The sequence below is a fragment of the Podarcis gaigeae genome, assembly GCF_964106915.1.
Source record: "Podarcis gaigeae genome assembly, chromosome: 2".
Taxonomy (NCBI): Eukaryota; Metazoa; Chordata; class Lepidosauria; order Squamata; family Lacertidae; genus Podarcis; species Podarcis gaigeae.
In genome coordinates this window covers 108,700,783-108,725,522 of record NC_139679.1, presented here as the reverse complement: position 1 = coordinate 108,725,522, position 24,740 = coordinate 108,700,783, and the positions used below count along the sequence as shown (strand labels likewise).

At 47.4% G+C, this 24,740-nt stretch overlaps 1 protein-coding gene across 1 annotated transcript in view; it reads left to right on the top strand.

Moving 5' to 3' along the window:
- Positions 1-4,112: 4,112 nt before the first annotated feature.
- LOC310837560 (L-amino-acid oxidase-like) overlaps positions 4,113-24,740 on the top strand; it is a 28,445-nt gene continuing 7,817 nt past the window's right edge. Inside the window, exons 1-2 of the mRNA XM_083724348.1 lie at positions 4,113-4,251; positions 23,577-23,794. Of these exons, the coding sequence (XP_083580474.1) occupies positions 4,194-4,251; positions 23,577-23,794 (276 nt within the window). The 5' untranslated portion in view covers positions 4,113-4,193. The remainder of the gene's footprint in view (positions 4,252-23,576; positions 23,795-24,740) is intronic.

Here is a 24,740-nt window from a genome sequence, read left to right as displayed (position 1 = left end):
GAGATGCCCCTGTTATAGTATTTAAAACAGTTTCCCACTGTGTGGTTGAAATTCAGATCAACCCCAGAGTCATCCGCGACTGGACTTAATGGTCAGGGGTCCCGTTACCTTTATGCAAATATGAAATTGGTATTGTTTAAATGGTTAAACCAACAAGTTATTTCCTATTAAAATCAACTCCAATTTGGACGAGCGCGGGTGGCACTGTGGGTTAAACCACAGAGCCTAGGACTTGCCAATCAGCCTAGGACTTGCCGATCAGAAAACACAGAGTTACTTAGAGGCTTATCTTTACTGGCTTGTGGTAAGAATGCCCAAAAACAAGGCAGATTGCTGTTAGGCTATGGTTTATCGGGACACCTCAGCAAGCTTGGGCAGGGCATATCTCATGCATGCCTAAGGGGTAGTTAGAGGGTGGCTTTATCGCTTGAGTAGATGTGTGAAAACACCCTGCCTTATTTGAGTAAAAGTAATTAGGAGTGATAAGGGACGCACTGTGGTCTAAACCACAGAGCCTAGGACCTGCCGATCAGAAGGTCGGTGGTTCGAATCCCCGTGACGGGGTGAGCTCCCGTTGCTCGGTCCCTGCTCCTGCCCACCTAGCAGTTTGAAAGGAATTCAAAGTGCAAGAGGATAAATAGGTACCGCTCCGGCGGGAAGGTAAATGGCATTTCTGTACGCTGCTCTGGTTCGCCAGAAGCGGCTTAGTCATGCTGGCCACATGACCCGGAGGCTGTACGCCGGCTCCCTCGGCCAATAAAGCGAGATGAGCACCGCAACCCCAGAGTCGGCCACGACTGGACCTAAAGGTCAGGGGTCCCTTTACCTTTACCTTTATAGTATATACAGTGATACTGCCAAAAACATGTGTATATTGCATTAACATTGGAACAGTACTGTGAGGTTTTGCAATAAACAGAAGAATATCATCTGGAAACATTACCAATTTGTAGTCAAGTGAGTTATGAATTACCCCAAAGATTTCCTTATGCTGTCTAATAGTGTGGGGTCTCAGAAACGTTTCTTTATTCTGTTTGTATATGGCATAACTAACGCCATCTTGCTTCTGTACAAATTGCTTGCTGAATTAATCCTGTGTGCTTTAAAAAGAATGCTGGTAAAGGAATTTAGTGTGAAGTCTTAGACCTCCTTTGAAGTTTCTCTATGTTTTTGTATCAACCATAGTACACACCAGGCTTTTCAAACAGATATTAAAAAGCTGAAAGTGGGCATTATACTTATGATGATGGAACCTAGAATTACAATAGCATTTTTTGCTCCTGTACCACACTGTTTACTTGTGTTAAGCGGAGACCCATAGATCCTTTTCAGATGTCCCCCATCCTATATTTGTGCATCTGATTATTCCTGCCTAAGTGCAGAACCATACATTTGTCGCTGGTGAAATTCATTTTGTTAGTTTTGGTCCAGTTCTCTAGCCTGTTAAAGTCATCTTGAATTCTATCTTCTGCCACATTAGCTACACCTCACCACCAGGTGATATGGAGAGGAATGGACAGAAATTAGGATTCAGCTAGGGAGAGCATAAGTGTCAACTGTCAGGATGGCCGAGTGGTCTAAGGCGCCAGACTCAAGGTTGATTCCTTCCCATCGCTTGGGTGTTATGTACTGAGTTTCCATTCCTCGCACTATGAGCTGAATAAAGAGCATGAAATCCACACTCGACTCCGAGTATATTTCAGCAAAATGGCTCAAAATTTAAAAAAATATAGAAAGGTAGATTATTTCTCATTACAAGTCTTCACACAACCTTGCTAGTGAGGTTAATTGCTTACAATAAACTTTCAGATATCGTATAAATTTACTCCAGTCCTTTTGGAATACTTGATCATGCTGATTTCAGATTTTTCCAGTCAGCTTCATCAGTTCTGCAAAGTCCATCATCTTCATCTGCCACTCTTCTTTCATTGGTACTTCTTGTTTCCATTTTTGGGCTAAAAGAATTCTTGCCGCAGTTGTTGCATACATAAACAGTACTTTATCTCCCGTTGGTGTCTCTTCACCAACTATCCCCAATAGAAAGGCTTCTGGTTTTTTAACAAAAGTATTTTTAAACATTTTCTTTAACTCATTATATACCATTTCCCAGAAAGCCTTTACCTCTTTAAAAGTCCACCACATGTAAAAGATACCTCCCTTCACAATTTTCTTTCTTCGCTGCCATCCACCAACAGGGCATGGCAGCAGTTCTAAGATTCTCCAAGCTTGCGGGATCTGTTGCTCTTTTTATTACTTATCTGTGAGCCACCAGCTGGAGCCAGGTGCATGAGAAAGAAGCTTATAGTTGAATATTTTTGAGCCCAGGTATTTGTTCTGAGTGCCAGAATTGAAGCAAGCTCCCAATCCTTCTATGCAAAATCCACACCCACACCCTCCTTTCTTTATGTCAGCAGTATAGTGGGAGCCAGGACTCTGGGAGAACCACGTTGTTGTTGTTATAATCCTTGCCAATCTACTAAAATTACCCAGAGATCTGTCATGAGATCCTGATTTACCTTTTGCCCATCCCATCTAGTAGATGTAGCTGTGACTCAGGTTCAGCTCCTGAATATGCCTATTTTTCCCCCTCTCTTTTTTAAGGCATAAAATGAGGAGGTGAGTGTGAGGAATCTCAGTGTATGCTACATATGTGAGAGTGATGGCTGTAGCTCTGCTCAAAAGCAACTCCACCCTTCAGAAATTATTCTGGGGGGCTCTGGACACCCTGGACGCCTCCAGACTGTCAGTGTTTTATGAGAGGGATTCAAGTGAAAACAGAATAATTTTGGCCTTATGTGCTTAAAATGGGTTAAAGTGTCAATCACATCTCCTATCTGGGCAATTATATATCCACAAGGGCCAACATTTGATGCCGAAATCCAGCATCGCCTGAGCTCTGGGAGTGCAGCTTTCTCCCAATTGAAGTACAGAGTGTTTGAGGACTGGGACATTTGCAGGGAAACCAAAATGCTTGTTAACAAAGCTATTGTACTACCAACTTTACTGTATTACAGACCACTTATAAACGCCATCTCCAACTCCTCGAAAGATTCCATCAATGGTGTCTCCCAAAATTTTTACACATCACTTGGGAAGACGGGAACTAATGGCAGTGTACTGGAAGAAGCAAAGATCACCAGTGTCGAAGCAATGATTCTTCAACATCAACTTCACTGGACTGGTCATGTTGTGCAGATGCCTGATTATCATCTTCCAAAGCAACTACTCTAATCCGAACTTAAAATTGGAAGGCCTAATGCTGGTGGTCAACAAAAGAGATTTAAAGACTCTCTCAAGGGAAATCTAAAAAAAAGTAGTATAAACACTGACAACTGGGAAACACTGGCTTTTGAGAGCTCCAGTTGGAGGACAGCCTTTACCAAAGATGTCATGGACTTTGAAGATGCTCAATCTCAGGACAAAAGGGAGAAATGTGCTAAGAGGAAGGCACGCTTGGCAAACCCTCACTGTGATCAACTCACACCCGGAAACCTATGTCCCCACAGTGAAAGGACATGTGGATCCAGAATTGGCCTTCACAGTCACCCACTGTTAAGACCGTGTTCATGGAAGACAATCTTATTCGGCTACGAGTGATCACTGAAGACGAAGATTGTTAGGTTTTGTGGTTGTATTTGGTTCACGTTTCAAAGCTCCCTGTCCAAGTGTTCTTTGTCTTGCTCCGGAGCTTTCTCCACGAAAACTTACTCTTTAAAGCTCAGTTGGAGCAAATGGCAATCTGCAGAAAACCCATTTAATCTGAAAGTTAGGTATGGATAAGCCCTTAGTCTCCATGTTGCCCATGTTGGACCCACCAGGGCAGAGGAGGAGGACAAAAGGAGAACGAGTTGATTTTGTGTGCCCTTGCCTCTGGCTCCCCCTACTGTTGGCCTCCCAGTTTTCTCCCTACCAACGCCTATGGCATCAGTCATCACTGGGGAGACAGGGGCTGTTACCTTCATGTTTTGCTTGTGGGGCTTCCTAGAGACATAAATGCAAACCACAGAACCAGATATTGAGAGAATTCCAGTTCTTTGATAATGGCTTGATGCATAATTAGAGTGGGAGGAGAAGGAGAAAGTAGGGGAGGAGCCTGCCAAATGCTTATATAATTCTTCACTCGCTTTCCTTTTCTGTTCGCGTATGAGTGTTTATTTGAAAAAGTATTTGGAGCGCCTCACTTAGCAAAAGAAATGGCCCCAACAAGTTTTGCCCTCCAAGTTCCCAAGGCAAAAGCTATGAGCATCTTCTGTAAGTATAATCCTGGGTAAGATCACATCGCTGAGGTAAATGTCTGGTTTTAATCTTATTAATGACATTTCTGATGTCAATTTCACTATACTCAACTTTCAGAATTTGATGCTATTTAGAAAATACATGGGAGGTTTTATTATTATTATTATTAGAGGAGCAGGGAGCATAGACTAACAAGCAACAGAGAAAATACTGTTTGATATTATACATTTCCAACGAGAGAAACATATGTTAGATAAAAATGTCTTTTTATCTAACAGATGACTGATCAACTATTTGGTGGATTTGACTAATTCAGTATTTGTTCACCAGCATATCTAGTTGTTGATGTTACTGGATTTAGAGAAGGGGAGATGTAAAAATCTTCTGCAAGTTGCCATTAAACAAAAATGCTTTAAATTTATTATCATTGTTCTAATTTGTAAAAGTACATAAAGTAGACTGGGTACTGTACAAAAGCCCAGCCCATAAGCAAACAGTCTAAAAAAACAAAACCTCTCTGCATATTTTTTTTAAAAAATATGTTATTAGTTGAATATAAAAACAACATATAATCAAATACAAGCAATCAAATACAGTTTTCCCCTACACCCCCCCCCCCAAAAAAACCAGCCCCAACTACGTCCAGGCAATTACATTAGTAATATAATCAAATAAAAAATTATTTCTACAGTTGCTGTTTAAAAAATATCATTCCACATGCTCCCATGTGTCTTAGGTGGTTTAAATGCATGTTCTTTCTTTGATGCATATGCAATAAAGGAGGACCACATTATGTAAAAGTTATGTAGTTTCTCCTGTTGTTTTCTTTCACATACCCTTTCTGTTAACTTTTCCATCAAAATTAATTCCCAGACATAAGCATACCAAACTTCATATAGGTTCACATTTAATGTCCTCCAGTGTCTAACAATAGAAAGACGTGCTGCAGTTATAAGATGCACAATTAAGTCTTTGTCTCTAAGATTTTGTGCTTCATCTGCAAATATAGAAAGCAATGCTATTTTGGGATCTAAATTGATTGAGATGTAATTTGTTCCGTTTCCTGAAATATTTTTAACCAGAAGTTTTTCATCAATGGGCATTTCCACCACATGTGTATAAATGTTCCTTCATTGCCACAATTTCTTCAACATTGTGGAGAAATATTTTTGTCTATTTTGCTTAGCAATGTGGGATGCAAGTACCTTCTGTGGGTTAGCTTTAAGATGTTTTCTCTTATTTGGGCAGAAATAGCTCGAAAGGGGGCTTTTTGCCACATTCCTTCCCACAAACCATCATCAGTCCCTTCTCCCAAGTCTCTTTCCCATCTAGTCTTCAACATACACGGCTTTGAGGTTGAGAAATTTACAATCGCTTTATAAATTAAAGCAATTAGACCTTTAACTCTAGGGTCTGTGGTGTATAAAATATTTTCAAATGCAGTTAGTGACTTCGTCCGTTGTTTGCAGATTTCTGTGCTACTTATAAAATGGATGACTTGATGGATTACCATCCAATTGTGGGAAAAGTTTTGAACCATTTCTTGTAGTATTAATCCAGACAAAGGGGTGTTTTCTTTATAAAAGTCTTTAAGCCAAAACAGGCCCACATATTCCCATTTTTCAAAGGGGAATGTTCTGTCTCTATTATAGAAAGTAGGGTGAAATGCCAATGGTATTACAGGAAAAGGCTGAGAGACCATCTGCGGGAACCATTTCTTCCAAACTTTTAAATTACCATATTTTTCACTCTATAAGACCCACTTTCCCCCTTCTATAAAGTAAGGGAAACTGTGTGTGTGTCTTATGGAGCAAATGCAGGCTGAGCCCAAAGCAGAACAGGGAGACAGAGCACTGCGCAGTGCTCCATCTCGCTGTTATAGCTTGGGGATGGCTGCGCAAAGCCTCTGCAGGGCAGGGGGGTGAAGGCACCCCGCTGCCATGCGGAGGCTTCAGAGGCTGTCCCCGAAGCCAGAACAGCAAGAGGCTATCCCAGAAGCCAGATCCCTCTTGCTGTTCTGGCTTCCGGGGTTCAGAATTTTTTTCTTCTTGTTTCCTCCCCCTCAAACTAGGTGCGTCTTATCGTCCAGTGCATCCTATAGAGCGAAAAATACGGTAGATAATAAAAAGGGGTTTTCTATCTCAATAAATGTTTTTTTATTAATTTGGGACCCCAAATGGGACCCCTCTTCCCCTCTTATTGAATTCTGTTCATTTGGGTTTTCCATATTTAGCCAAGCTATTTCTTGAGATCCTTGAATTACCAGAAAAATGCTATGTAGATGGGCTGCTGCATAGTACCACATGATATTAGGTACTGCCAAGCCACCTCCTGTGGCTGGTTGATATATTGCTTTATATGGTAACCTTGGCCTTTTATTCTGGAGTATAAATTTTAGAAACATGTTTTGCCAATTTTGTGATTTTTTTTTTTTTTTTTGTCTTCTATGGCAATTGGTAAGACTCTAAAGAGATAGAGGAGGCACGGCAGCACCATCATTTTTACAGTGGCAAACCGGCCCAACCATGACAGCGAACCCTTCCTCCAAGTTTTCAAATTTTGTCTAATCTCTCAGATGATTGGACCAAAATTAAGCTTCTCTAAAGTTTGGAGGTTCCTCCAAAATATTTAAAATATTTCTGACAAAGTTTTATTCCAGTGGAGCACTGAAGTTGTAGTTCTACTTCAGGTGGCATATGAACGTATAGCAGGTCTGATTTGCTATAGTTAACACAAAAATGAGAGACCTTTCTGTAAGCATCAAGAATTTTCATTACTGCAGGGAAACTTGTTTCAGCGCGAGACAGCATCAAGGCTACATCATCTGCGAACATGTTCACCATATGTGTCAGGGAACTGCCATCGGAAGAACAAGCGGTGGAAAGGCTCCAGGAGAATAGGAGAGACTCTGCAGCAGAAGAGGGAACCAGTAGGGGGGGAGCAGGAGCTCCAAGGGAAAGGGAGTCGGAGGGGAGGCTCTGGGATACTTCCAGTGAGAACAGTGAGGAGGTATCAAGGCCCCCTTTAGGGACCCCCACCCCTCGCCGGAAACTGTCACGCAGAGAATCCAGGAGACGCGTTTCCGTTAAGCAGCTTTTATGTTGGAAACGCTTCCGCAGACGCCCACTGTCGGATTCTACCAGCGACTGACAGAGCCATGCCAAAGGGCTCCGCTCAAGGCAGAGCTTTGCTACGCTGAGCAAACTCTGAGGGACCAATCTTTAAAGCACAAGCAGCTCATTATCCCATCATAGCAATCCGACAGTCCCTGAAAGCAGCTTGTGCTAGGAGAGGCATCATGAGCAACCCAGCCGGAGCCGGAGAAGGGGGAGCAGCTGCAGCCGGTCCAAGCCTGGAAGAAAGGTACAGGATGTTGGAGGTCCAGTTAGCTCTGCAAACGGCTAGGCTTGAGGAGAGGAGGGCTCACGATGCAGAAAAGGGAAAAGCCACCCAACTCTCAAGGAAGGTGCCAGGACTGGTGCAGAAGTTTGGGGGTGATCCCAGGAACTATCAAGCCTTTAGGACAGAGATGCAATATGCACTCAATCTGCAGTTTGATGATTTTCCTGATGAGGAATCGAGGGTAGCGTTTGTGATTGCCCATCTCGAAGGGGGGGCGAAAGACTGGGTGAGACCCCTAATGGCAGCCAATAATGAGGTCCTAAAGGACACAAGAGGGACGCAGGTGGCGCTGTGGGTTAAAGCCTCAGCGCCTAGGATTTGCCGATCGAAAGGTTGGCGGTTCGAATCCCTGCGGCGGGGTGCGCTCCCGCTGCTCGGTCCCAGCGCCTGCCAACCTAGCAGTTCGAAAGCACCTCCGGGTGCAAGTAGATAAATAGGGACCGCTTACCAGCGGGAAGGTAAACGGCGTTTCCGAGTGCGGCTCTGGCTCGCCAGAGCAGCGATGTCACGCTGGCCACGTGACCCGGAAGTGTCTCCGGACAGCGCTGGCCCCTGGCCTCTTAAGTGAGATGGGCGCACAACCCCAGAGTCTGTCAAGACTGGCCCGTACGGGCAGGGGTACCTTTACCTTTACCTTTAAAGGACACAAGGAAGTTTCTTCGCGCCATGGATCTGATATTCTCCAGCGAAATTGAGCAGGGAGTGGCGCGCAGACAGTTAATGGCGTGTAAATAAGGGAGCCGATCTGTCCGTGAGTACTGGACTGAGTTCACCATGTTGATCCATAAATTAAGTTGGGATTTGTCAGCGGAACCAATACAAATGCTGTTCGAAGAAGGATTATCTTCGGCAGTGAAAGACGATCTTTCCCGGGCGCCCAGGGCAGAGTCTATGGACCAGCTGACTAAATCCGCGCTGGCCATAGGAGCGCGCCAGGAGGCCAGAGCCTTGGAGAAGCGGGAAGGGAAAAGGGAGCGTTGGAGGGATTTCCGCATTCCAGAGATTCCAGGGCAGCCTTCCCCGCCAGCAGAGCCGATGGAAATTGGAACAGCGCGCACGCGCGCAGTTTCAAACCCCAGTGAAGGGCGGAAGAAGGAGGGAAAAGGCGCCAAGAAATGTTTTCTCTGCCAACAGCCAGGTCACTTTGCCAGAGTTTGTCCGCAAAGAAAGGAATGGCAAGGGATGGCGGGAGCTGTTGGGGAGGAGGTGGAGGGAGCTAAGGAGCAAGTAAAAGCCAACGCCTGGCTGCCACCATCGGGGCACAGCAGCCAGGCCAAGGAACAGTGAGTGTGCCCACGCCGGAACCACCAAGACCAGCTCTTGTAATAGAGGTGTTGCTAGAGCTGGCAAACGGACACCCACTAAAGGTTAAAGCGCTATTGGACTCAGGCAGCTCCTGCAACTTTATGAGTAAGGAGTTTGCAGCCGAACACCAGATACAGACTATCCCCTTAAATAACCCTCTGCAGGTGACCACGATTGATGGGAGGGCGCTGTTGGGAGGAGAAGTTAACCAGCAGACTGTCCCCATGGTAATGAGGGTGGCAGGGCACACAGAACTGATAGCGTTTAATATAGCCACCTTGGGGGGAGCGCCCATTATTTTGGGGATGAGCTGGCTAGCGCTGCATGATCCGCTAGTGGGATGGCACCAGAGAGTGGTTTCCTTTGGGTCAGCGCATTGCATGGCACATTGCACGGAGAGGGAGAGCCAAGTAGGCACCCAGGCCACGCTAGCAAGGATGGAAGTAACAGACCAAGGGAGGGTACCAAGACAGTACGCCGACTTGGCTAACGTCTTCAGCGAAAGGGAAGCAGATAAACTACCCCCGCACAGACCCTTTGACTGTCAAATCAATTTACTCCCAGGAGCACAATTGCCAGTGGGCAAGCTGTATGCGATGTCAGACAGTGAGATGCAGGAGTTAAGGGAGTTTATAGACAAGAACCTCAAGCGTGGGTTCATCAGAGAGTCACGAGCGGTGGGGGGTAGCCCAGTGTTCTTTGTGGACAAAAAAAATACAGATAAACCGAGATTGGTCGTAGACTTCAGGGCCCTAAATGCCGTGTCCGAACCAGTGGCTTTCCCCATGCCCAGAATCGATGACATTCTGACCCGGGTGAGGAAAGGGAAAATTTTTACCAAGCTGGACCTAAGGGGGGCGTACAATCTGATACGTATGAGAAAGGGAGATGAGTGGAAAACCACTATGTTCACCCCTTTAGGAGCCTTTGAATACCTCGTTATGCCCTTCGGCCTCCAGGGGGGGTCGGCCGTTTTTCAATCGTTCATGAATCACGTCCTAGGACCATTGCTTTACAAGAACTGCGCAGCGTTCTTAGATGACGTACTTGTGTACTCAGAGAATGAGGAGCAGCATGTGCGAGATGTACGAGAGGTAATGAGCAAACTGCAAGAAAACCAGCTGTGGGTGAAACTGGAGAAGTGTCAGTTTCACACCAGAGAGGTAGAATTCCTGGGGTACCGGTTGTCAGACAAGGGGTTGGCCATGGATCCTAGCAAGGTTCAAGCGGTACTGGAATGGAAACCACCGAAAACTAAGAAAGACGTGCAAAGGTTCTTGGGTTTCGGAAACTTCTATCGGAAGTTCATCAAGAACTTTGCCCACTTAACAGCCCCCATCACAGATTGTCTCAGCAGCAAGAAGAAATTTGTCTGGACAGAAGAAGCGCAGCGAGCGTTTGAAAGGTTAAAGAAGGCGTTTGCTTCGGAAGAACAACTCTTACACGTGGATCTGCAGCAGCCGATGAGAGTGGAGACCGATGCGTCAGACAGAGCGGTGGGTGCGGTGCTCCTACAGCCGGGAGAGGATACGTCAGAATGGAGACCGTGTGCCTTCTTCTCGCGGAAGTTGAACAAATCCGAGAGGAACTATACCGTGTACGACAGAGAATTACTCGCCATCCATGAAGCGTTCCGGAGATGGCGACACCTGTTGATTGGGGCGCAACACAAGGTCCAAGTGCGGACAGACCACAAAAATCTAGAATACTGGAGAACGGCCCGAGTACTGAACCAGAGACAAGTAAGATGGGCGCAAGAGTTCTCCAAGTTCAATTTTGAAATTCGCTACGTGCCAGGGCCAGAGAACGTCAGGGCGGACGCTCTCTCCCGAAAACCTGAGTACTTGGAGGGGGAGGGAGCGGCGGAGGAAAGACATATCATCCCCGAGGACCACTGGGTTTGTGGGGCGGCTTTGGTGGGGCAAAGAGAACTGGTGGAGGGTACCGAGAACGATGAATACGCCCAAGAAAAGCTCAGGGAACTCAGGGGAACAGGGGAGAACACAGGGGGTTTTGAGGAAAAGAACGGAAAGTTGTATTACAAAGGGGCACTCTACATACCAGATGGGGAACTAAGAGGCCGAGTGCTCAAACAGTTACACGACAGCCCCACGGCGGGGCACTTCGGGCAGCACAAAACCATGTGGTTGGTTACCAGGGAGTTTTGGTGGCCCAAGGTGAGGGAAGACGTGCGGGAGTATGTCAGGGGATGTGACAGGTGCCAGAGAGCAAAAGGAGAGAGGCTGGCACCAGCGGGGCTATCAGAACCCTTACCCACACCAGAAAGACCATGGGAGATTGTATCCATAGATTTTATGACAGATCTGCCAAAATCCAAAGGAAAAACAGCTGTCATGGTGGTGGTAGATCTATTAACTAAGATGTGCCATTTTATAGCCTGTTCACATGCAGTCACAGCGGAAGAAACCGCAAAGTTGTTTATAAAGCATATTTTCAGGTTGCATAGCGCCCCCTTGAGGGTGGTCAGCGACAGAGGGAAACAATTTACTTCCAGGTTCTGGAGGAAGCTAATGAGCTTGCTGCACGTGGAGGTAAATTTTTCCACCGCCAGACACCCAGAAACAAATGGGCAGGCAGAAAGGGCAAACGGGGTTTTGCAACAATACCTGAGGTGTTATGTAAAGGACAGAGAAAATGATTGGGTAGATAAGTTACCTCTGGCAGAATTTGCCTACAACAACGCGGAGAACGTGTCCACAGGGATGAGTCCCTTTCTGGCAAATTATGGGTGTCATCCCCGGGCATTTCCAGGAGAAGGAGGGGAGAGGTGGAGTGTACCGGCGGCGGAACATTTTGTTGAAGAGATGGAAGCGATCCACCGTCAGCTCCAACTCAACTTAGAGAAAGCCAAAGAAGAATATAAGAAGCAAGCAGACAGAAATAGGAGGGAGGGTGAAACCATAAGGGTGGGAGACCGGGTGTGGCTATCCACCCAAGGACTGCCGTTCAAGGGAGGGTGTAAGAAATTGAGATCCAAACGGTTGGGACCCTTTGAGGTCATACAACAGGTCAACCCAGTAGCATTCAAACTCAGATTGCCCAGTCACATGAAATTGCACCCAGTATTTCACAGGTCTTTACTGTCGCCGTACCGAGAGGAACGTGAGAGGAGGGAACGTGAGAGGGAGGTCACCCAGACACCCGTCATAGAAGAGAGAGAACGCAACATGGACGTGGCAGGAATCATTGATTCCAGGTGGAAGGGGAATCAGGTGGAATACTTGGTAGAATGGGAGGGGGAGGAAGAGTCAGAAAATACATGGGTACCGGCAGAGGAAGTCAATGACGAGGTTTTAATAGAGACGTTTCATCGGCGTTTCCCAAGAAAACCGCAGCCCGTGGCACGATTTAGGAGGGAACACTTCAGGACCACCGATGAGGAAGGGGAGTTTGAAGGGTTCCCAGAGTCAGGGGTGGAGGAGGAAGCAGACTCCGACGAAGAAGAGGAAGACGGGGAAAGAGACGGAAAGCCGTGGCTAGAAGTGTTTGAATCCTCTGATGACGAGGAGAGTTCCTTCCGGGGCTTTCCATCCTCACCGCCAGTAGGAGAGGAGGCGGGAGGGGGTGAAGGGGGCCCTGGGGGGGAGGTGGATGTCAGGGAACTGCCATCGGAAGAACAAGTGGTGGAAAGGCTCCAGGAGAATAGGAGAGACTCTGCAGCAGAAGAGGGAACCAGTAGGGGGGGAGCAGGAGCTCCAAGGGAAAGGGAGTCGGAGGGGAGGCTCTGGGATACTTCCAGTGAGAACAGTGAGGAAGTATCAAGGCCCCCTTTAGGGACCCCCACCCCTCGCTGGAAACTGTCACGCAGAGAATCCAGGAGACGCGTTTCCGTTAAGCAGCTTTTATGTTGGAAACGCTTCCGCAGACACCCAGTGTCGGATTCTACCAGCGACTGACGGAGCCATGCCAAAGGGCTCCGCTCAAGGCAGAGCTTTGCTACGCTGAGCAAACTCTGAGGGACCAATCTTTAAAGCACAAGCAGCTCATTATCCCATCATAGCAATCCGACAGTCCCTGAAAGCAGCTTGTGCTAGGAGAGGCATCATGAGCAACCCAGCCGGAGCCGGAGAAGGGGGAGCAGCTGCAGCCGGTCCAAGCCTGGAAGAAAGGTACAGGATGTTGGAGGTCCAGTTAGCTCTGCAAACGGCTAGGCTTGAGGAGAGGAGGGCTCACGATGCAGAAAAGGGAAAAGCCACCCAACTCTCAAGGAAGGTGCCAGGACTGGTGCAGAAGTTTGGGGGTGATCCCAGGAACTATCAAGCCTTTAGGACAGAGATGCAATATGCACTCAATCTGCAGTTTGATGATTTTCCTGATGAGGAATCGAGGGTAGCGTTTGTGATTGCCCATCTCGAAGGGGGGGCGAAAGACTGGGTGAGACCCCTAATGGCAGCCAATAATGAGGTCCTAAAGGACACAAGAGGGACGCAGGTGGCGCTGTGGGTTAAAGCCTCAGCGCCTAGGATTTGCCGATCGAAAGGTTGGCGGTTCGAATCCCTGCGGCGGGGTGCGCTCCCGCTGCTCGGTCCCAGCGCCTGCCAACCTAGCAGTTCGAAAGCACCTCCGGGTGCAAGTAGATAAATAGGGACCGCTTACCAGCGGGAAGGTAAACGGCGTTTCCGAGTGCGGCTCTGGCTCGCCAGAGCAGCGATGTCACGCTGGCCACGTGACCCGGAAGTGTCTCCGGACAGCGCTGGCCCCTGGCCTCTTAAGTGAGATGGGCGCACAACCCCAGAGTCTGTCAAGACTGGCCCGTACGGGCAGGGGTACCTTTACCTTTACCTTTAAAGGACACAAGGAAGTTTCTTCGCGCCATGGATCTGATATTCTCCAGCGAAATTGAGCAGGGAGTGGCGCGCAGACAGTTAATGGCGTGTAAATAAGGGAGCCGATCTGTCCGTGAGTACTGGACTGAGTTCACCATGTTGATCCATAAATTAAGTTGGGATTTGTCAGCGGAACCAATACAAATGCTGTTCGAAGAAGGATTATCTTCGGCAGTGAAAGACGATCTTTCCCGGGCGCCCAGGGCAGAGTCTATGGACCAGCTGACTAAATCCGCGCTGGCCATAGGAGCGCGCCAGGAGGCCAGAGCCTTGGAGAAGCGGGAAGGGAAAAGGGAGCGTTGGAGGGATTTCCGCATTCCAGAGATTCCAGGGCAGCCTTCCCCGCCAGCAGAGCCGATGGAAATTGGAACAGCGCGCACGCGCGCAGTTTCAAACCCCAGTGAAGGGCGGAAGAAGGAGGGAAAAGGCGCCAAGAAATGTTTTCTCTGCCAACAGCCAGGTCACTTTGCCAGAGTTTGTCCGCAAAGAAAGGAATGGCAAGGGATGGCGGGAGCTGTTGGGGAGGAGGTGGAGGGAGCTAAGGAGCAAGTAAAAGCCAACGCCTGGCTGCCACCATCGGGGCACAGCAGCCAGGCCAAGGAACAGTGAGTGTGCCCACGCCGGAACCACCAAGACCAGCTCTTGTAATAGAGGTGTTGCTAGAGCTGGCAAACGGACACCCACTAAAGGTTAAAGCGCTATTGGACTCAGGCAGCTCCTGCAACTTTATGAGTAAGGAGTTTGCAGCCGAACACCAGATACAGACTATCCCCTTAAATAACCCTCTGCAGGTGACCACGATTGATGGGAGGGCGCTGTTGGGAGGAGAAGTTAACCAGCAGACTGTCCCCATGGTAATGAGGGTGGCAGGGCACACAGAACTGATAGCGTTTAATATAGCCACCTTGGGGGGAGCGCCCATTATTTTGGGGATGAGCTGGCTAGCGCTGCATGATCCGCTAGTGGGATGGCACCAGAGAGTGGTTTCCTTTGGGTCAGCGCATTGCATGGCACATTGCACGGAGAGGGAGAGCCAAGTAGGCACCCAGGCCACGCTAGCAAGGATGGAAGTAACAGACCAAGGGAGGGTACCAAGACAGTACGCCGACTTGGCTAACGTCTTCAGCGAAAGGGAAGCAGATAAACTACCCCCGCACAGACCCTTTGACTGTCAAATCAATTTACTCCCAGGAGCACAATTGCCAGTGGGCAAGCTGTATGCGATGTCAGACAGTGAGATGCAGGAGTTAAGGGAGTTTATAGACAAGAACCTCAAGCGTGGGTTCATCAGAGAGTCACGAGCGGTGGGGGGTAGCCCAGTGTTCTTTGTGGACAAAAAAAATACAGATAAACCGAGATTGGTCGTAGACTTCAGGGCCCTAAATGCCGTGTCCGAACCAGTGGCTTTCCCCATGCCCAGAATCGATGACATTCTGACCCGGGTGAGGAAAGGGAAAATTTTTACCAAGCTGGACCTAAGGGGGGCGTACAATCTGATACGTATGAGAAAGGGAGATGAGTGGAAAACCACTATGTTCACCCCTTTAGGAGCCTTTGAATACCTCGTTATGCCCTTCGGCCTCCAGGGGGGGTCGGCCGTTTTTCAATCGTTCATGAATCACGTCCTAGGACCATTGCTTTACAAGAACTGCGCAGCGTTCTTAGATGACGTACTTGTGTACTCAGAGAATGAGGAGCAGCATGTGCGAGATGTACGAGAGGTAATGAGCAAACTGCAAGAAAACCAGCTGTGGGTGAAACTGGAGAAGTGTCAGTTTCACACCAGAGAGGTAGAATTCCTGGGGTACCGGTTGTCAGACAAGGGGTTGGCCATGGATCCTAGCAAGGTTCAAGCGGTACTGGAATGGAAACCACCGAAAACTAAGAAAGACGTGCAAAGGTTCTTGGGTTTCGGAAACTTCTATCGGAAGTTCATCAAGAACTTTGCCCACTTAACAGCCCCCATCACAGATTGTCTCAGCAGCAAGAAGAAATTTGTCTGGACAGAAGAAGCGCAGCGAGCGTTTGAAAGGTTAAAGAAGGCGTTTGCTTCGGAAGAACAACTCTTACACGTGGATCTGCAGCAGCCGATGAGAGTGGAGACCGATGCGTCAGACAGAGCGGTGGGTGCGGTGCTCCTACAGCCGGGAGAGGATACGTCAGAATGGAGACCGTGTGCCTTCTTCTCGCGGAAGTTGAACAAATCCGAGAGGAACTATACCGTGTACGACAGAGAATTACTCGCCATCCATGAAGCGTTCCGGAGATGGCGACACCTGTTGATTGGGGCGCAACACAAGGTCCAAGTGCGGACAGACCACAAAAATCTAGAATACTGGAGAACGGCCCGAGTACTGAACCAGAGACAAGTAAGATGGGCGCAAGAGTTCTCCAAGTTCAATTTTGAAATTCGCTACGTGCCAGGGCCAGAGAACGTCAGGGCGGACGCTCTCTCCCGAAAACCTGAGTACTTGGAGGGGGAGGGAGCGGCGGAGGAAAGACATATCATCCCCGAGGACCACTGGGTTTGTGGGGCGGCTTTGGTGGGGCAAAGAGAACTGGTGGAGGGTACCGAGAACGATGAATACGCCCAAGAAAAGCTCAGGGAACTCAGGGGAACAGGGGAGAACACAGGGGGTTTTGAGGAAAAGAACGGAAAGTTGTATTACAAAGGGGCACTCTACATACCAGATGGGGAACTAAGAGGCCGAGTGCTCAAACAGTTACACGACAGCCCCACGGCGGGGCACTTCGGGCAGCACAAAACCATGTGGTTGGTTACCAGGGAGTTTTGGTGGCCCAAGGTGAGGGAAGACGTGCGGGAGTATGTCAGGGGATGTGACAGGTGCCAGAGAGCAAAAGGAGAGAGGCTGGCACCAGCGGGGCTATCAGAACCCTTACCCACACCAGAAAGACCATGGGAGATTGTATCCATAGATTTTATGACAGATCTGCCAAAATCCAAAGGAAAAACAGCTGTCATGGTGGTGGTAGATCTATTAACTAAGATGTGCCATTTTATAGCCTGTTCACATGCAGTCACAGCGGAAGAAACCGCAAAGTTGTTTATAAAGCATATTTTCAGGTTGCATAGCGCCCCCTTGAGGGTGGTCAGCGACAGAGGGAAACAATTTACTTCCAGGTTCTGGAGGAAGCTAATGAGCTTGCTGCACGTGGAGGTAAATTTTTCCACCGCCAGACACCCAGAAACAAATGGGCAGGCAGAAAGGGCAAACGGGGTTTTGCAACAATACCTGAGGTGTTATGTAAAGGACAGAGAAAATGATTGGGTAGATAAGTTACCTCTGGCAGAATTTGCCTACAACAACGCGGAGAACGTGTCCACAGGGATGAGTCCCTTTCTGGCAAATTATGGGTGTCATCCCCGGGCATTTCCAGGAGAAGGAGGGGAGAGGTGGAGTGTACCGGCGGCGGAACATTTTGTTGAAGAGATGGAAGCGATCCACCGTCAGCTCCAACTCAACTTAGAGAAAGCCAAAGAAGAATATAAGAAGCAAGCAGACAGAAATAGGAGGGAGGGTGAAACCATAAGGGTGGGAGACCGGGTGTGGCTATCCACCCAAGGACTGCCGTTCAAGGGAGGGTGTAAGAAATTGAGATCCAAACGGTTGGGACCCTTTGAGGTCATACAACAGGTCAACCCAGTAGCATTCAAACTCAGATTGCCCAGTCACATGAAATTGCACCCAGTATTTCACAGGTCTTTACTGTCGCCGTACCGAGAGGAACGTGAGAGGAGGGAACGTGAGAGGGAGGTCACCCAGACACCCGTCATAGAAGAGAGAGAACGCAACATGGACGTGGCAGGAATCATTGATTCCAGGTGGAAGGGGAATCAGGTGGAATACTTGGTAGAATGGGAGGGGGAGGAAGAGTCAGAAAATACATGGGTACCGGCAGAGGAAGTCAATGACGAGGTTTTAATAGAGACGTTTCATCGGCGTTTCCCAAGAAAACCGCAGCCCGTGGCACGATTTAGGAGGGAACACTTCAGGACCACCGATGAGGAAGGGGAGTTTGAAGGGTTCCCAGAGTCAGGGGTGGAGGAGGAAGCAGACTCCGACGAAGAAGAGGAAGACGGGGAAAGAGACGGAAAGCCGTGGCTAGAAGTGTTTGAATCCTCTGATGACGAGGAGAGTTCCTTCCGGGGCTTTCCATCCTCACCGCCAGTAGGAGAGGAGGCGGGAGGGGGTGAAGGGGGCCCTGGGGGGGAGGTGGATGTCAGGGAACTGCCATCGGAAGAACAAGTGGTGGAAAGGCTCCAGGAGAATAGGAGAGACTCTGCAGCAGAAGAGGGAACCAGTAGGGGGGGAGCAGGAGCTCCAAGGGAAAGGGAGTCGGAGGGGAGGCTCTGGGATACTTCCAGTGAGAACAGTGAGGAAGTATCAAGGCCCCCTTTAGGGACCCCCACCCCTCGCTGGAAACTGTCACGCAGAGAATCCAGGAGACGCGTTTCCGTTAAGCAGCTTTTATGTTGGAAACGCTTCCGCAGACACCCAGTGTCGGATTCTACCAGCGACTGACGGAGCCATGCCAAAGGGCTCCGCTCAAGGCAGAGCTTTGCTACGCTGAGCAAACTCTGAGGGACCAATCTTTAAAGCACAAGCAGCTCATTATCCCATCATAATATGACTCTGGCTATTAATTTGTATTCCAGACACCTCAGGGTCTCCCCTAAGTGCTAGAGCCAAGGGTTCCATGGCCAGGGCAAAAAGCAGGGGCGACAAAGGGCAGCCCTGCTTCACGCCACGGCCCATTGATATAGGCTCTGAGTGTATACCATTTATCAAATTATTTGCGGTGCAATCCTGATAATAAGGGAGTCAGTAGTGCAGTGAATGGGGTTCCCATGCCAAAACCTCACAAGGTTTCAAAAAGAAAATTCCATTCAAGACAGTCAAATGCCTTCATTGCATCCAATGTAAGGATGGCCATTGGTGTCGGTTGGTTTGATCCCCAGTGCATTGAGGATCCTCCTAATTGGGGTAGTTATTGACCTTTGCCTAATAAGGTAAGGAATTTCCTGACCGATAGGCCGCAGACAGTGAGAATGGGACCTTACTATTCTTCTACTCTAGTATTAAGCACAGGAGCCCCTCAGGGGTGTGTGTTAAGCCCCTTTCTCTATTCCCTGTACACATTTGATTGCACCCCACTGTATAAGTCCAACACAATCATCAAATTTGCGGATGATACAACAGTGGTGGGGCTCATTAGTGAGAATGATGAGGCTGCTTATAGGAAAGAAGTACAGGGGTTAATTCAATGGTGTAAAGAAAATAATCTTATGCTTAACACCAAAAAAACCAAAGAACTCATAATTGATTTTAGGAGAAAGAAAAGTGTATTTTTACCATTGCACATAAATGGTGAGGAGGTGGAGAGGGTTGGTAGTTTTAAATACCTGGGCATTTACATCTCTGAGGACCTCTCATGGACTGCAAATATTAATATGGTTGTGAGGAAGGTGCAGGGGAGGTTGTATTTCCTGAGAATGCTCAGGGGATTGAATCTATCTCAGCACCTACTTCTGTCCTATTATCACAGTACCATTGAGAGTGTCTTAACCTATAGTATATTATCGTGGTATGGGAGCAGCTCTGAAATGGATAAAAAAGCTTTACAGAGAATAATTAAAATTGCCCAGAATGTTATTGGGCTCCAACTACCAACCCTGGATGAGATCTTCACGTCTCGCAGCTTGAAGAAGTCACACAATATCCTGAGAGATCCCACCCATCCTGCTCACAACCTCTTTGAACTGTTGCCTTCGGGCAGAAGATACAGGACAATGAAAACACGAACCACACGCCTTCTGAATAGTTTCTATCCAAGAGCTCTGATTGCACTAAATAATGATCTCAGGGCCAGTTGTAAGAAATAGCAAGCAGTGAGTAGTAAGGAATGAGATAGGTTTTAGGTTATGCTATGCTTCTAATAGGTTATGTTATATTCTGGATTATGTTATGTTCTAATAGATTATGTCTGAATAGGATGAGAGTGTTGGAGATACGTGCGAATGTGTATGTGAATCCGGTCTTGGGTGCTTGATTTTCGTTGTTGTGTATACTGTGTATATACGGACAATGACAATAAATTTATCTAAATCTAAATAAAACCTGTCTGATCCGAATGTATATAATTTGGTAGAATCGTCGCTAACCTGTGTGTAATAATGTTTGTAAGTAATTTTAAATCAACATTTATTAATGAAATAGGCCGATAGGACTCAACCGACTCCAAGTCTTTATTTGGTTTTGGTAGCACTACAATGTGTGCGCTCTTCCAAGTTCCAAGTACCAGACCATGATCCTTTATATCTGTAAATAATTTCAGCAAGAATGGGGCCACAAGTTCAGAAAAGGTTTTATAAAAAGAGCCAGTAAACCCATCTGGTCCAGGTGCCTTAAATGGTTTTGTCTTTTTTATACAAGCTAATATTTCCTTGAGTGAGAAGGGGTGATTTAAGTACCGTATCTTTCGCTCTGTGGGACGCACCAGATGATAGGACGCACCTAGTTTTGGGGGAGAAGAAATATGGGGGGGTGATTTCTGAATCCCAGAAGCCAGAACAGCAAGAGGGATCTGGCTTCTGGGATAGCCTCTTGCTGTTCTGGCTTCTGGGATAGCCGCTGGGATAGCTGGTCTAGCTTTGCGCGAAGCCTCTGCAGGGCACGGGGAGCCTTCATCCCTGTGCCCTGCAGAGGCTTCTGGGACAGCCCGTGAAGCCTCCGGAGGACAATGGGATGAAGGCACCCCGCTGCCCTGCAGAGGCTTTGCGCCGCTAACCCCGAAGCTGCGCAGCGCTCCGTCTCGCTGTTCTGGCTTCAGGGTTAGCCGCGCAGCCTGCATTCGCTCCATAAGACACACACACACTTTCCCTTACTTTTTAGAAGGGAAAAAGTGTGTCTTATAGAGCGAAAAATACGGTAAGTTGCATGTTAATTTTGGAATGTTAACTGTGGCCAGAAATTCCTGAATAGCATTTAGCAATGGTGCTTCAGAAGTGTATAAGGTCTTATAGAATGCATGAAAGGCTTGGTTAATTTTAAGTTTATCATGTGTTATTTCGCCTTTGCCTGTTTTTATTGAGTGGGTTGTTCTGTTTAATTTACGTTTCTTTAGTTGGTTTGCCAAGATTGTTGAGTTTTTATTATTAAATTCATAGTATTGTTGATTTAAATATTGAAGGGATGTTATTATTTTTGGTATTTCTAACATGTCTATTTCTTTCCTTTTTCAAATTAATTTGCAATACACTCTGTTACTACAGGTTATGTTTTTATTCTAATTTTTTAATTTCTTTTTCTAATTGGAGATGAATATTTTATTTCCTTTTTTGATTCTACTCTTCTCACTGATTAATGTTCCTCTAATTACTGCCTTGAAGGTATCTCAAATTAAAGCGGGGTTATATAATCCTGTATCACTGAACTTAAAAAATTGTGTTATCTCTTTTAAAACAAAACCTCAAAAGTATTTCCAGTGCAAGATTTTAAAATAATATTCTGCCAAGTTGAATTTCAGAAAGCAAAAGGTGTGGGAGGACAGGGAGGGGGAGCTTGAACTTGTTGCAGAAAGCTCTATTTTGACTCTTAAGTGTTACCTGTGGGATTTTGCTCTTTTGCAAATTCCCACTCATTTCAGTGGAACCGATGCAGAAAAGCCTCGCACCCAACTAATAGTGCATGTCTACAATGTGAATAGGTGTGTGTCAATCTGAACTTTTGCTATGGTTTCTACTGTACTACTGTAAGAATAAGAATAATAAATTTTTATTTATACCCCGCCCTTCCCGGTTCAGAAAACCGGGCTCAGGGCGGCTAACAACCAATTTAAAACACTTAATTGATGCAACAAAAAACAGCATAAAATACAGTATGAAACATGAACAACAATAAATTCAGAATTCAAAAATCAATTTAGGGGGGAAATCCATCCAATAAACATTAGATGATCACCAGGGCTAGCTGGCTAAATTAGTCCCATTTGGGCCAGCGAGGAGACCAGGGGAGAATTAGCTGTGGGATCCCAGAGCGGGTAATCTTCATAAAAAGGGGAGGGGGAGGGAGGATGGATGGATGTTAATGGATTGAAGTTGAATCCTGACAAAACAGAAGTACTGTTTCTGGATGGCAGGGGAGACAGTGTGGAGGACTCCCTGGTCCTGAATGGGGTAACTGTGCCCCTGAAGGACCAGGCGTGCAGCCTGGGGGCCATTTTGGACTCACAGCAGTCCATGGAGGCACAGGTCAATTCTGTGTCCAGGGCGGTTGTCTACCAGCTCCATCTGGTATGACAGCTGAGACCCTACCTGCCTGTGCACTGTCTCACCAGAATGGTACATGCCCTGGTTATCTTCCACATGGACTACTGCAATACGCTCTACATGGGGCTATGTTTGAAGGCAACTCAGAAACTACAACTAATCCCAAATGTAGCAGCTACACAGGTGACTGGGAGCAGCCACCTGGACCATATAACACCGGTCCTAAAGGATCTACATTGGCTCCCAGTGTTGTTCAAGCACAATTCTGTGCGGACCTTTAAAGCCCTAAATGGCCTCGGCCCAGTATACCTGAAAGAGCGTCTCCACCCCCATCACTCAGCCCAGATACAGAGTCCAGCTTCAAGGGCCTTCTGGTGGTTCCCTCACTGCAGGGAACCAGGCAGAGGGCCTTCTTGGTGGTGGCGCCCACCCTGTGGAACACTCTCCCATCAGATGTCAAGGTGATAAAGAACTAAACAACTTTGAGAAGACATCTGAAGGCAGCCCTGTATGGAGAATTTTTTAATGTTTGTGTTTTGTTATGTTGTTTTATCTGTTGGAAGCCACTCAGATATTTTATTATTATTATTATTATTATTATTATTATTATTATTATTATTATTATTATCACCACCACCACCACCACAGTTTGGCTTTTGTTTTAACAAACATCAGGTGTGAGCTAAATAGGTAGTGCTAAATATGTCATGTCATTTAAAGCAGAATCTTAACTGGGGAGAAACAACTACTTGGGGAAAAGCAATCAGGATTCAAGCACTGCCCCTGTCAGAATTTTGAGGACACTCCAATTTTGTTTTGAAACCTCTTCCCATGCCATTGCTAAATCTTATCTGACAGCACCAATTCATTTCTCCTGTTGTAATATATAACTGGTAGGCAGTTTGCAGCTAACGCGCCCAAGGTTCAACCACTTGACCGTTGAATGTGTTTCTTCTGCTACGTACACTTCCCACTTGGCCAGTCTTGGGAGAGGCTTGAAAACAGCTAAGAACATCAGAAGAGCTTGCTGGATCAAGCCAATGCCCCATCTAGCCCAGCCGGTGTGGTGTAGTGGTTAACAGCAGTAGTCTCATAATCTGGGGAACTGGGTTCGTGTCTCCGCTCCTCCGCATGCAGCTGCTGGGTGACCTTGGGCCAGTCACACTTCTCTGAAGTCTCTCAGCCCCACTCACCTCACAGAGTGTTTGTTGTGGGGGAGGAAGGGAAAGGAGAATGTTAGCCGCTTGGAGACTCCTTCAGGTAGTGATAAAGCGGGATATCAAATCCAAACTTCTTCTTCTTCTTCCCCCCAGCAGCCACCCAGGTGCAAGCATAAGAGCACTCTTCCCTCCTGCCATTTCTACAAACTGCTTTCCAAGAGCACTTGTGCCTCTAACCAAAGGGACATAGATTGAGCGTGGATGGCAGAATGTGGACAAACAGGAACATGCAGACAAATATATTTATTCTATCCATTTGTGTATTTTGCATTCCAGTTCTTTCGGCATTGCTATTCTTTTCCGCCCTGCGAAGCTGCTACACAGATGATTCTAGTCTGCTGAAAAGGTGCTTCCAGGAGGCTGAGTATGAGAATTATCTAGACATAGCCAAGAACGGACTGGGCAAAGCATTGCACCCAAGACATGTGCTGATCGTGGGAGCAGGCATGGCAGGCCTCAGCGCTGCCTACACTCTCACAGAAGCTGGACACCAGGTAAGGGGTCCTTTAGTCCTCACTGGTTCTCTGCTTCTGAGGTTGCCCCCTAGGGACCTGTGTATTGATTTGTTTGCACAAATTCTGCAGGGAGTTTAAACCACTGTGGCTCTTTGCTGAGTATTCATTATTTTACTTTGCAGGTAGGTTAGGTGTTGCATCAAAGGAAGTGTTATTCCACACTCCACACAGCATTCCCCTTTTCTTCTCACAAAGAGTCCGATTGGGGAAGTAGGGGTTAAGGTTTGGTATTTTGGCCGCAGCAGATCTCACAAGGGCAGCCATTTAACATGGCACAGACCTCATCTGGTAGTTGGGGAAATAGGTGGGGAGGCGTAAGGAGCTGTTGTAGTTGTGTGCTGCCAACCACAGCAGAGCTCAGTAGAAGGAGAAGCCAGCCAACCAGTCTCAGGGGGGTACTTGCCTGGAGGCAGAGGCTGTATGCAAGGTTCAGTCCAGTCAGGAGTATCTCAGTTCACGTAGTCAGATGATCCGGTGATCAAGAAAGCAGAAGGTCCAAGGTCACGAGAAGCAAGAAGCAGCAAGGTCTGACCAGGAATGACAAGTGTTGTTTCTAGCAACTGACTGAGGCTAGAAATCTGCTTAAGAAAGCTGGAGCCATCTGGTTTTCCTCAGGAGCAAGAAGGCTACTCAGCAGCAAGTGGAGTCATTCTGCCTTCTGCTCCTTCACGCTGCTGCTCAGCAGGTGAAGCCGACTCCTGGCCCATGACAGGAGCAACAGGTGAAATCAGAATCATAGAATCGTAGAGTTGGAAGGGACACTGTGGGTCTTCAAGTCCAGTCCCCCTCAATGCAAGAGTCTCAGCCAAAACATCCATGACAGAGAGCCATCCAATCTCTGCTTAAAAACCTCCAAGGAAGGCGAATCCACAAACACCGGAGGGTTGAAATTGAACATCAGTCCCTTGTAAATTAGCCCTGAGAA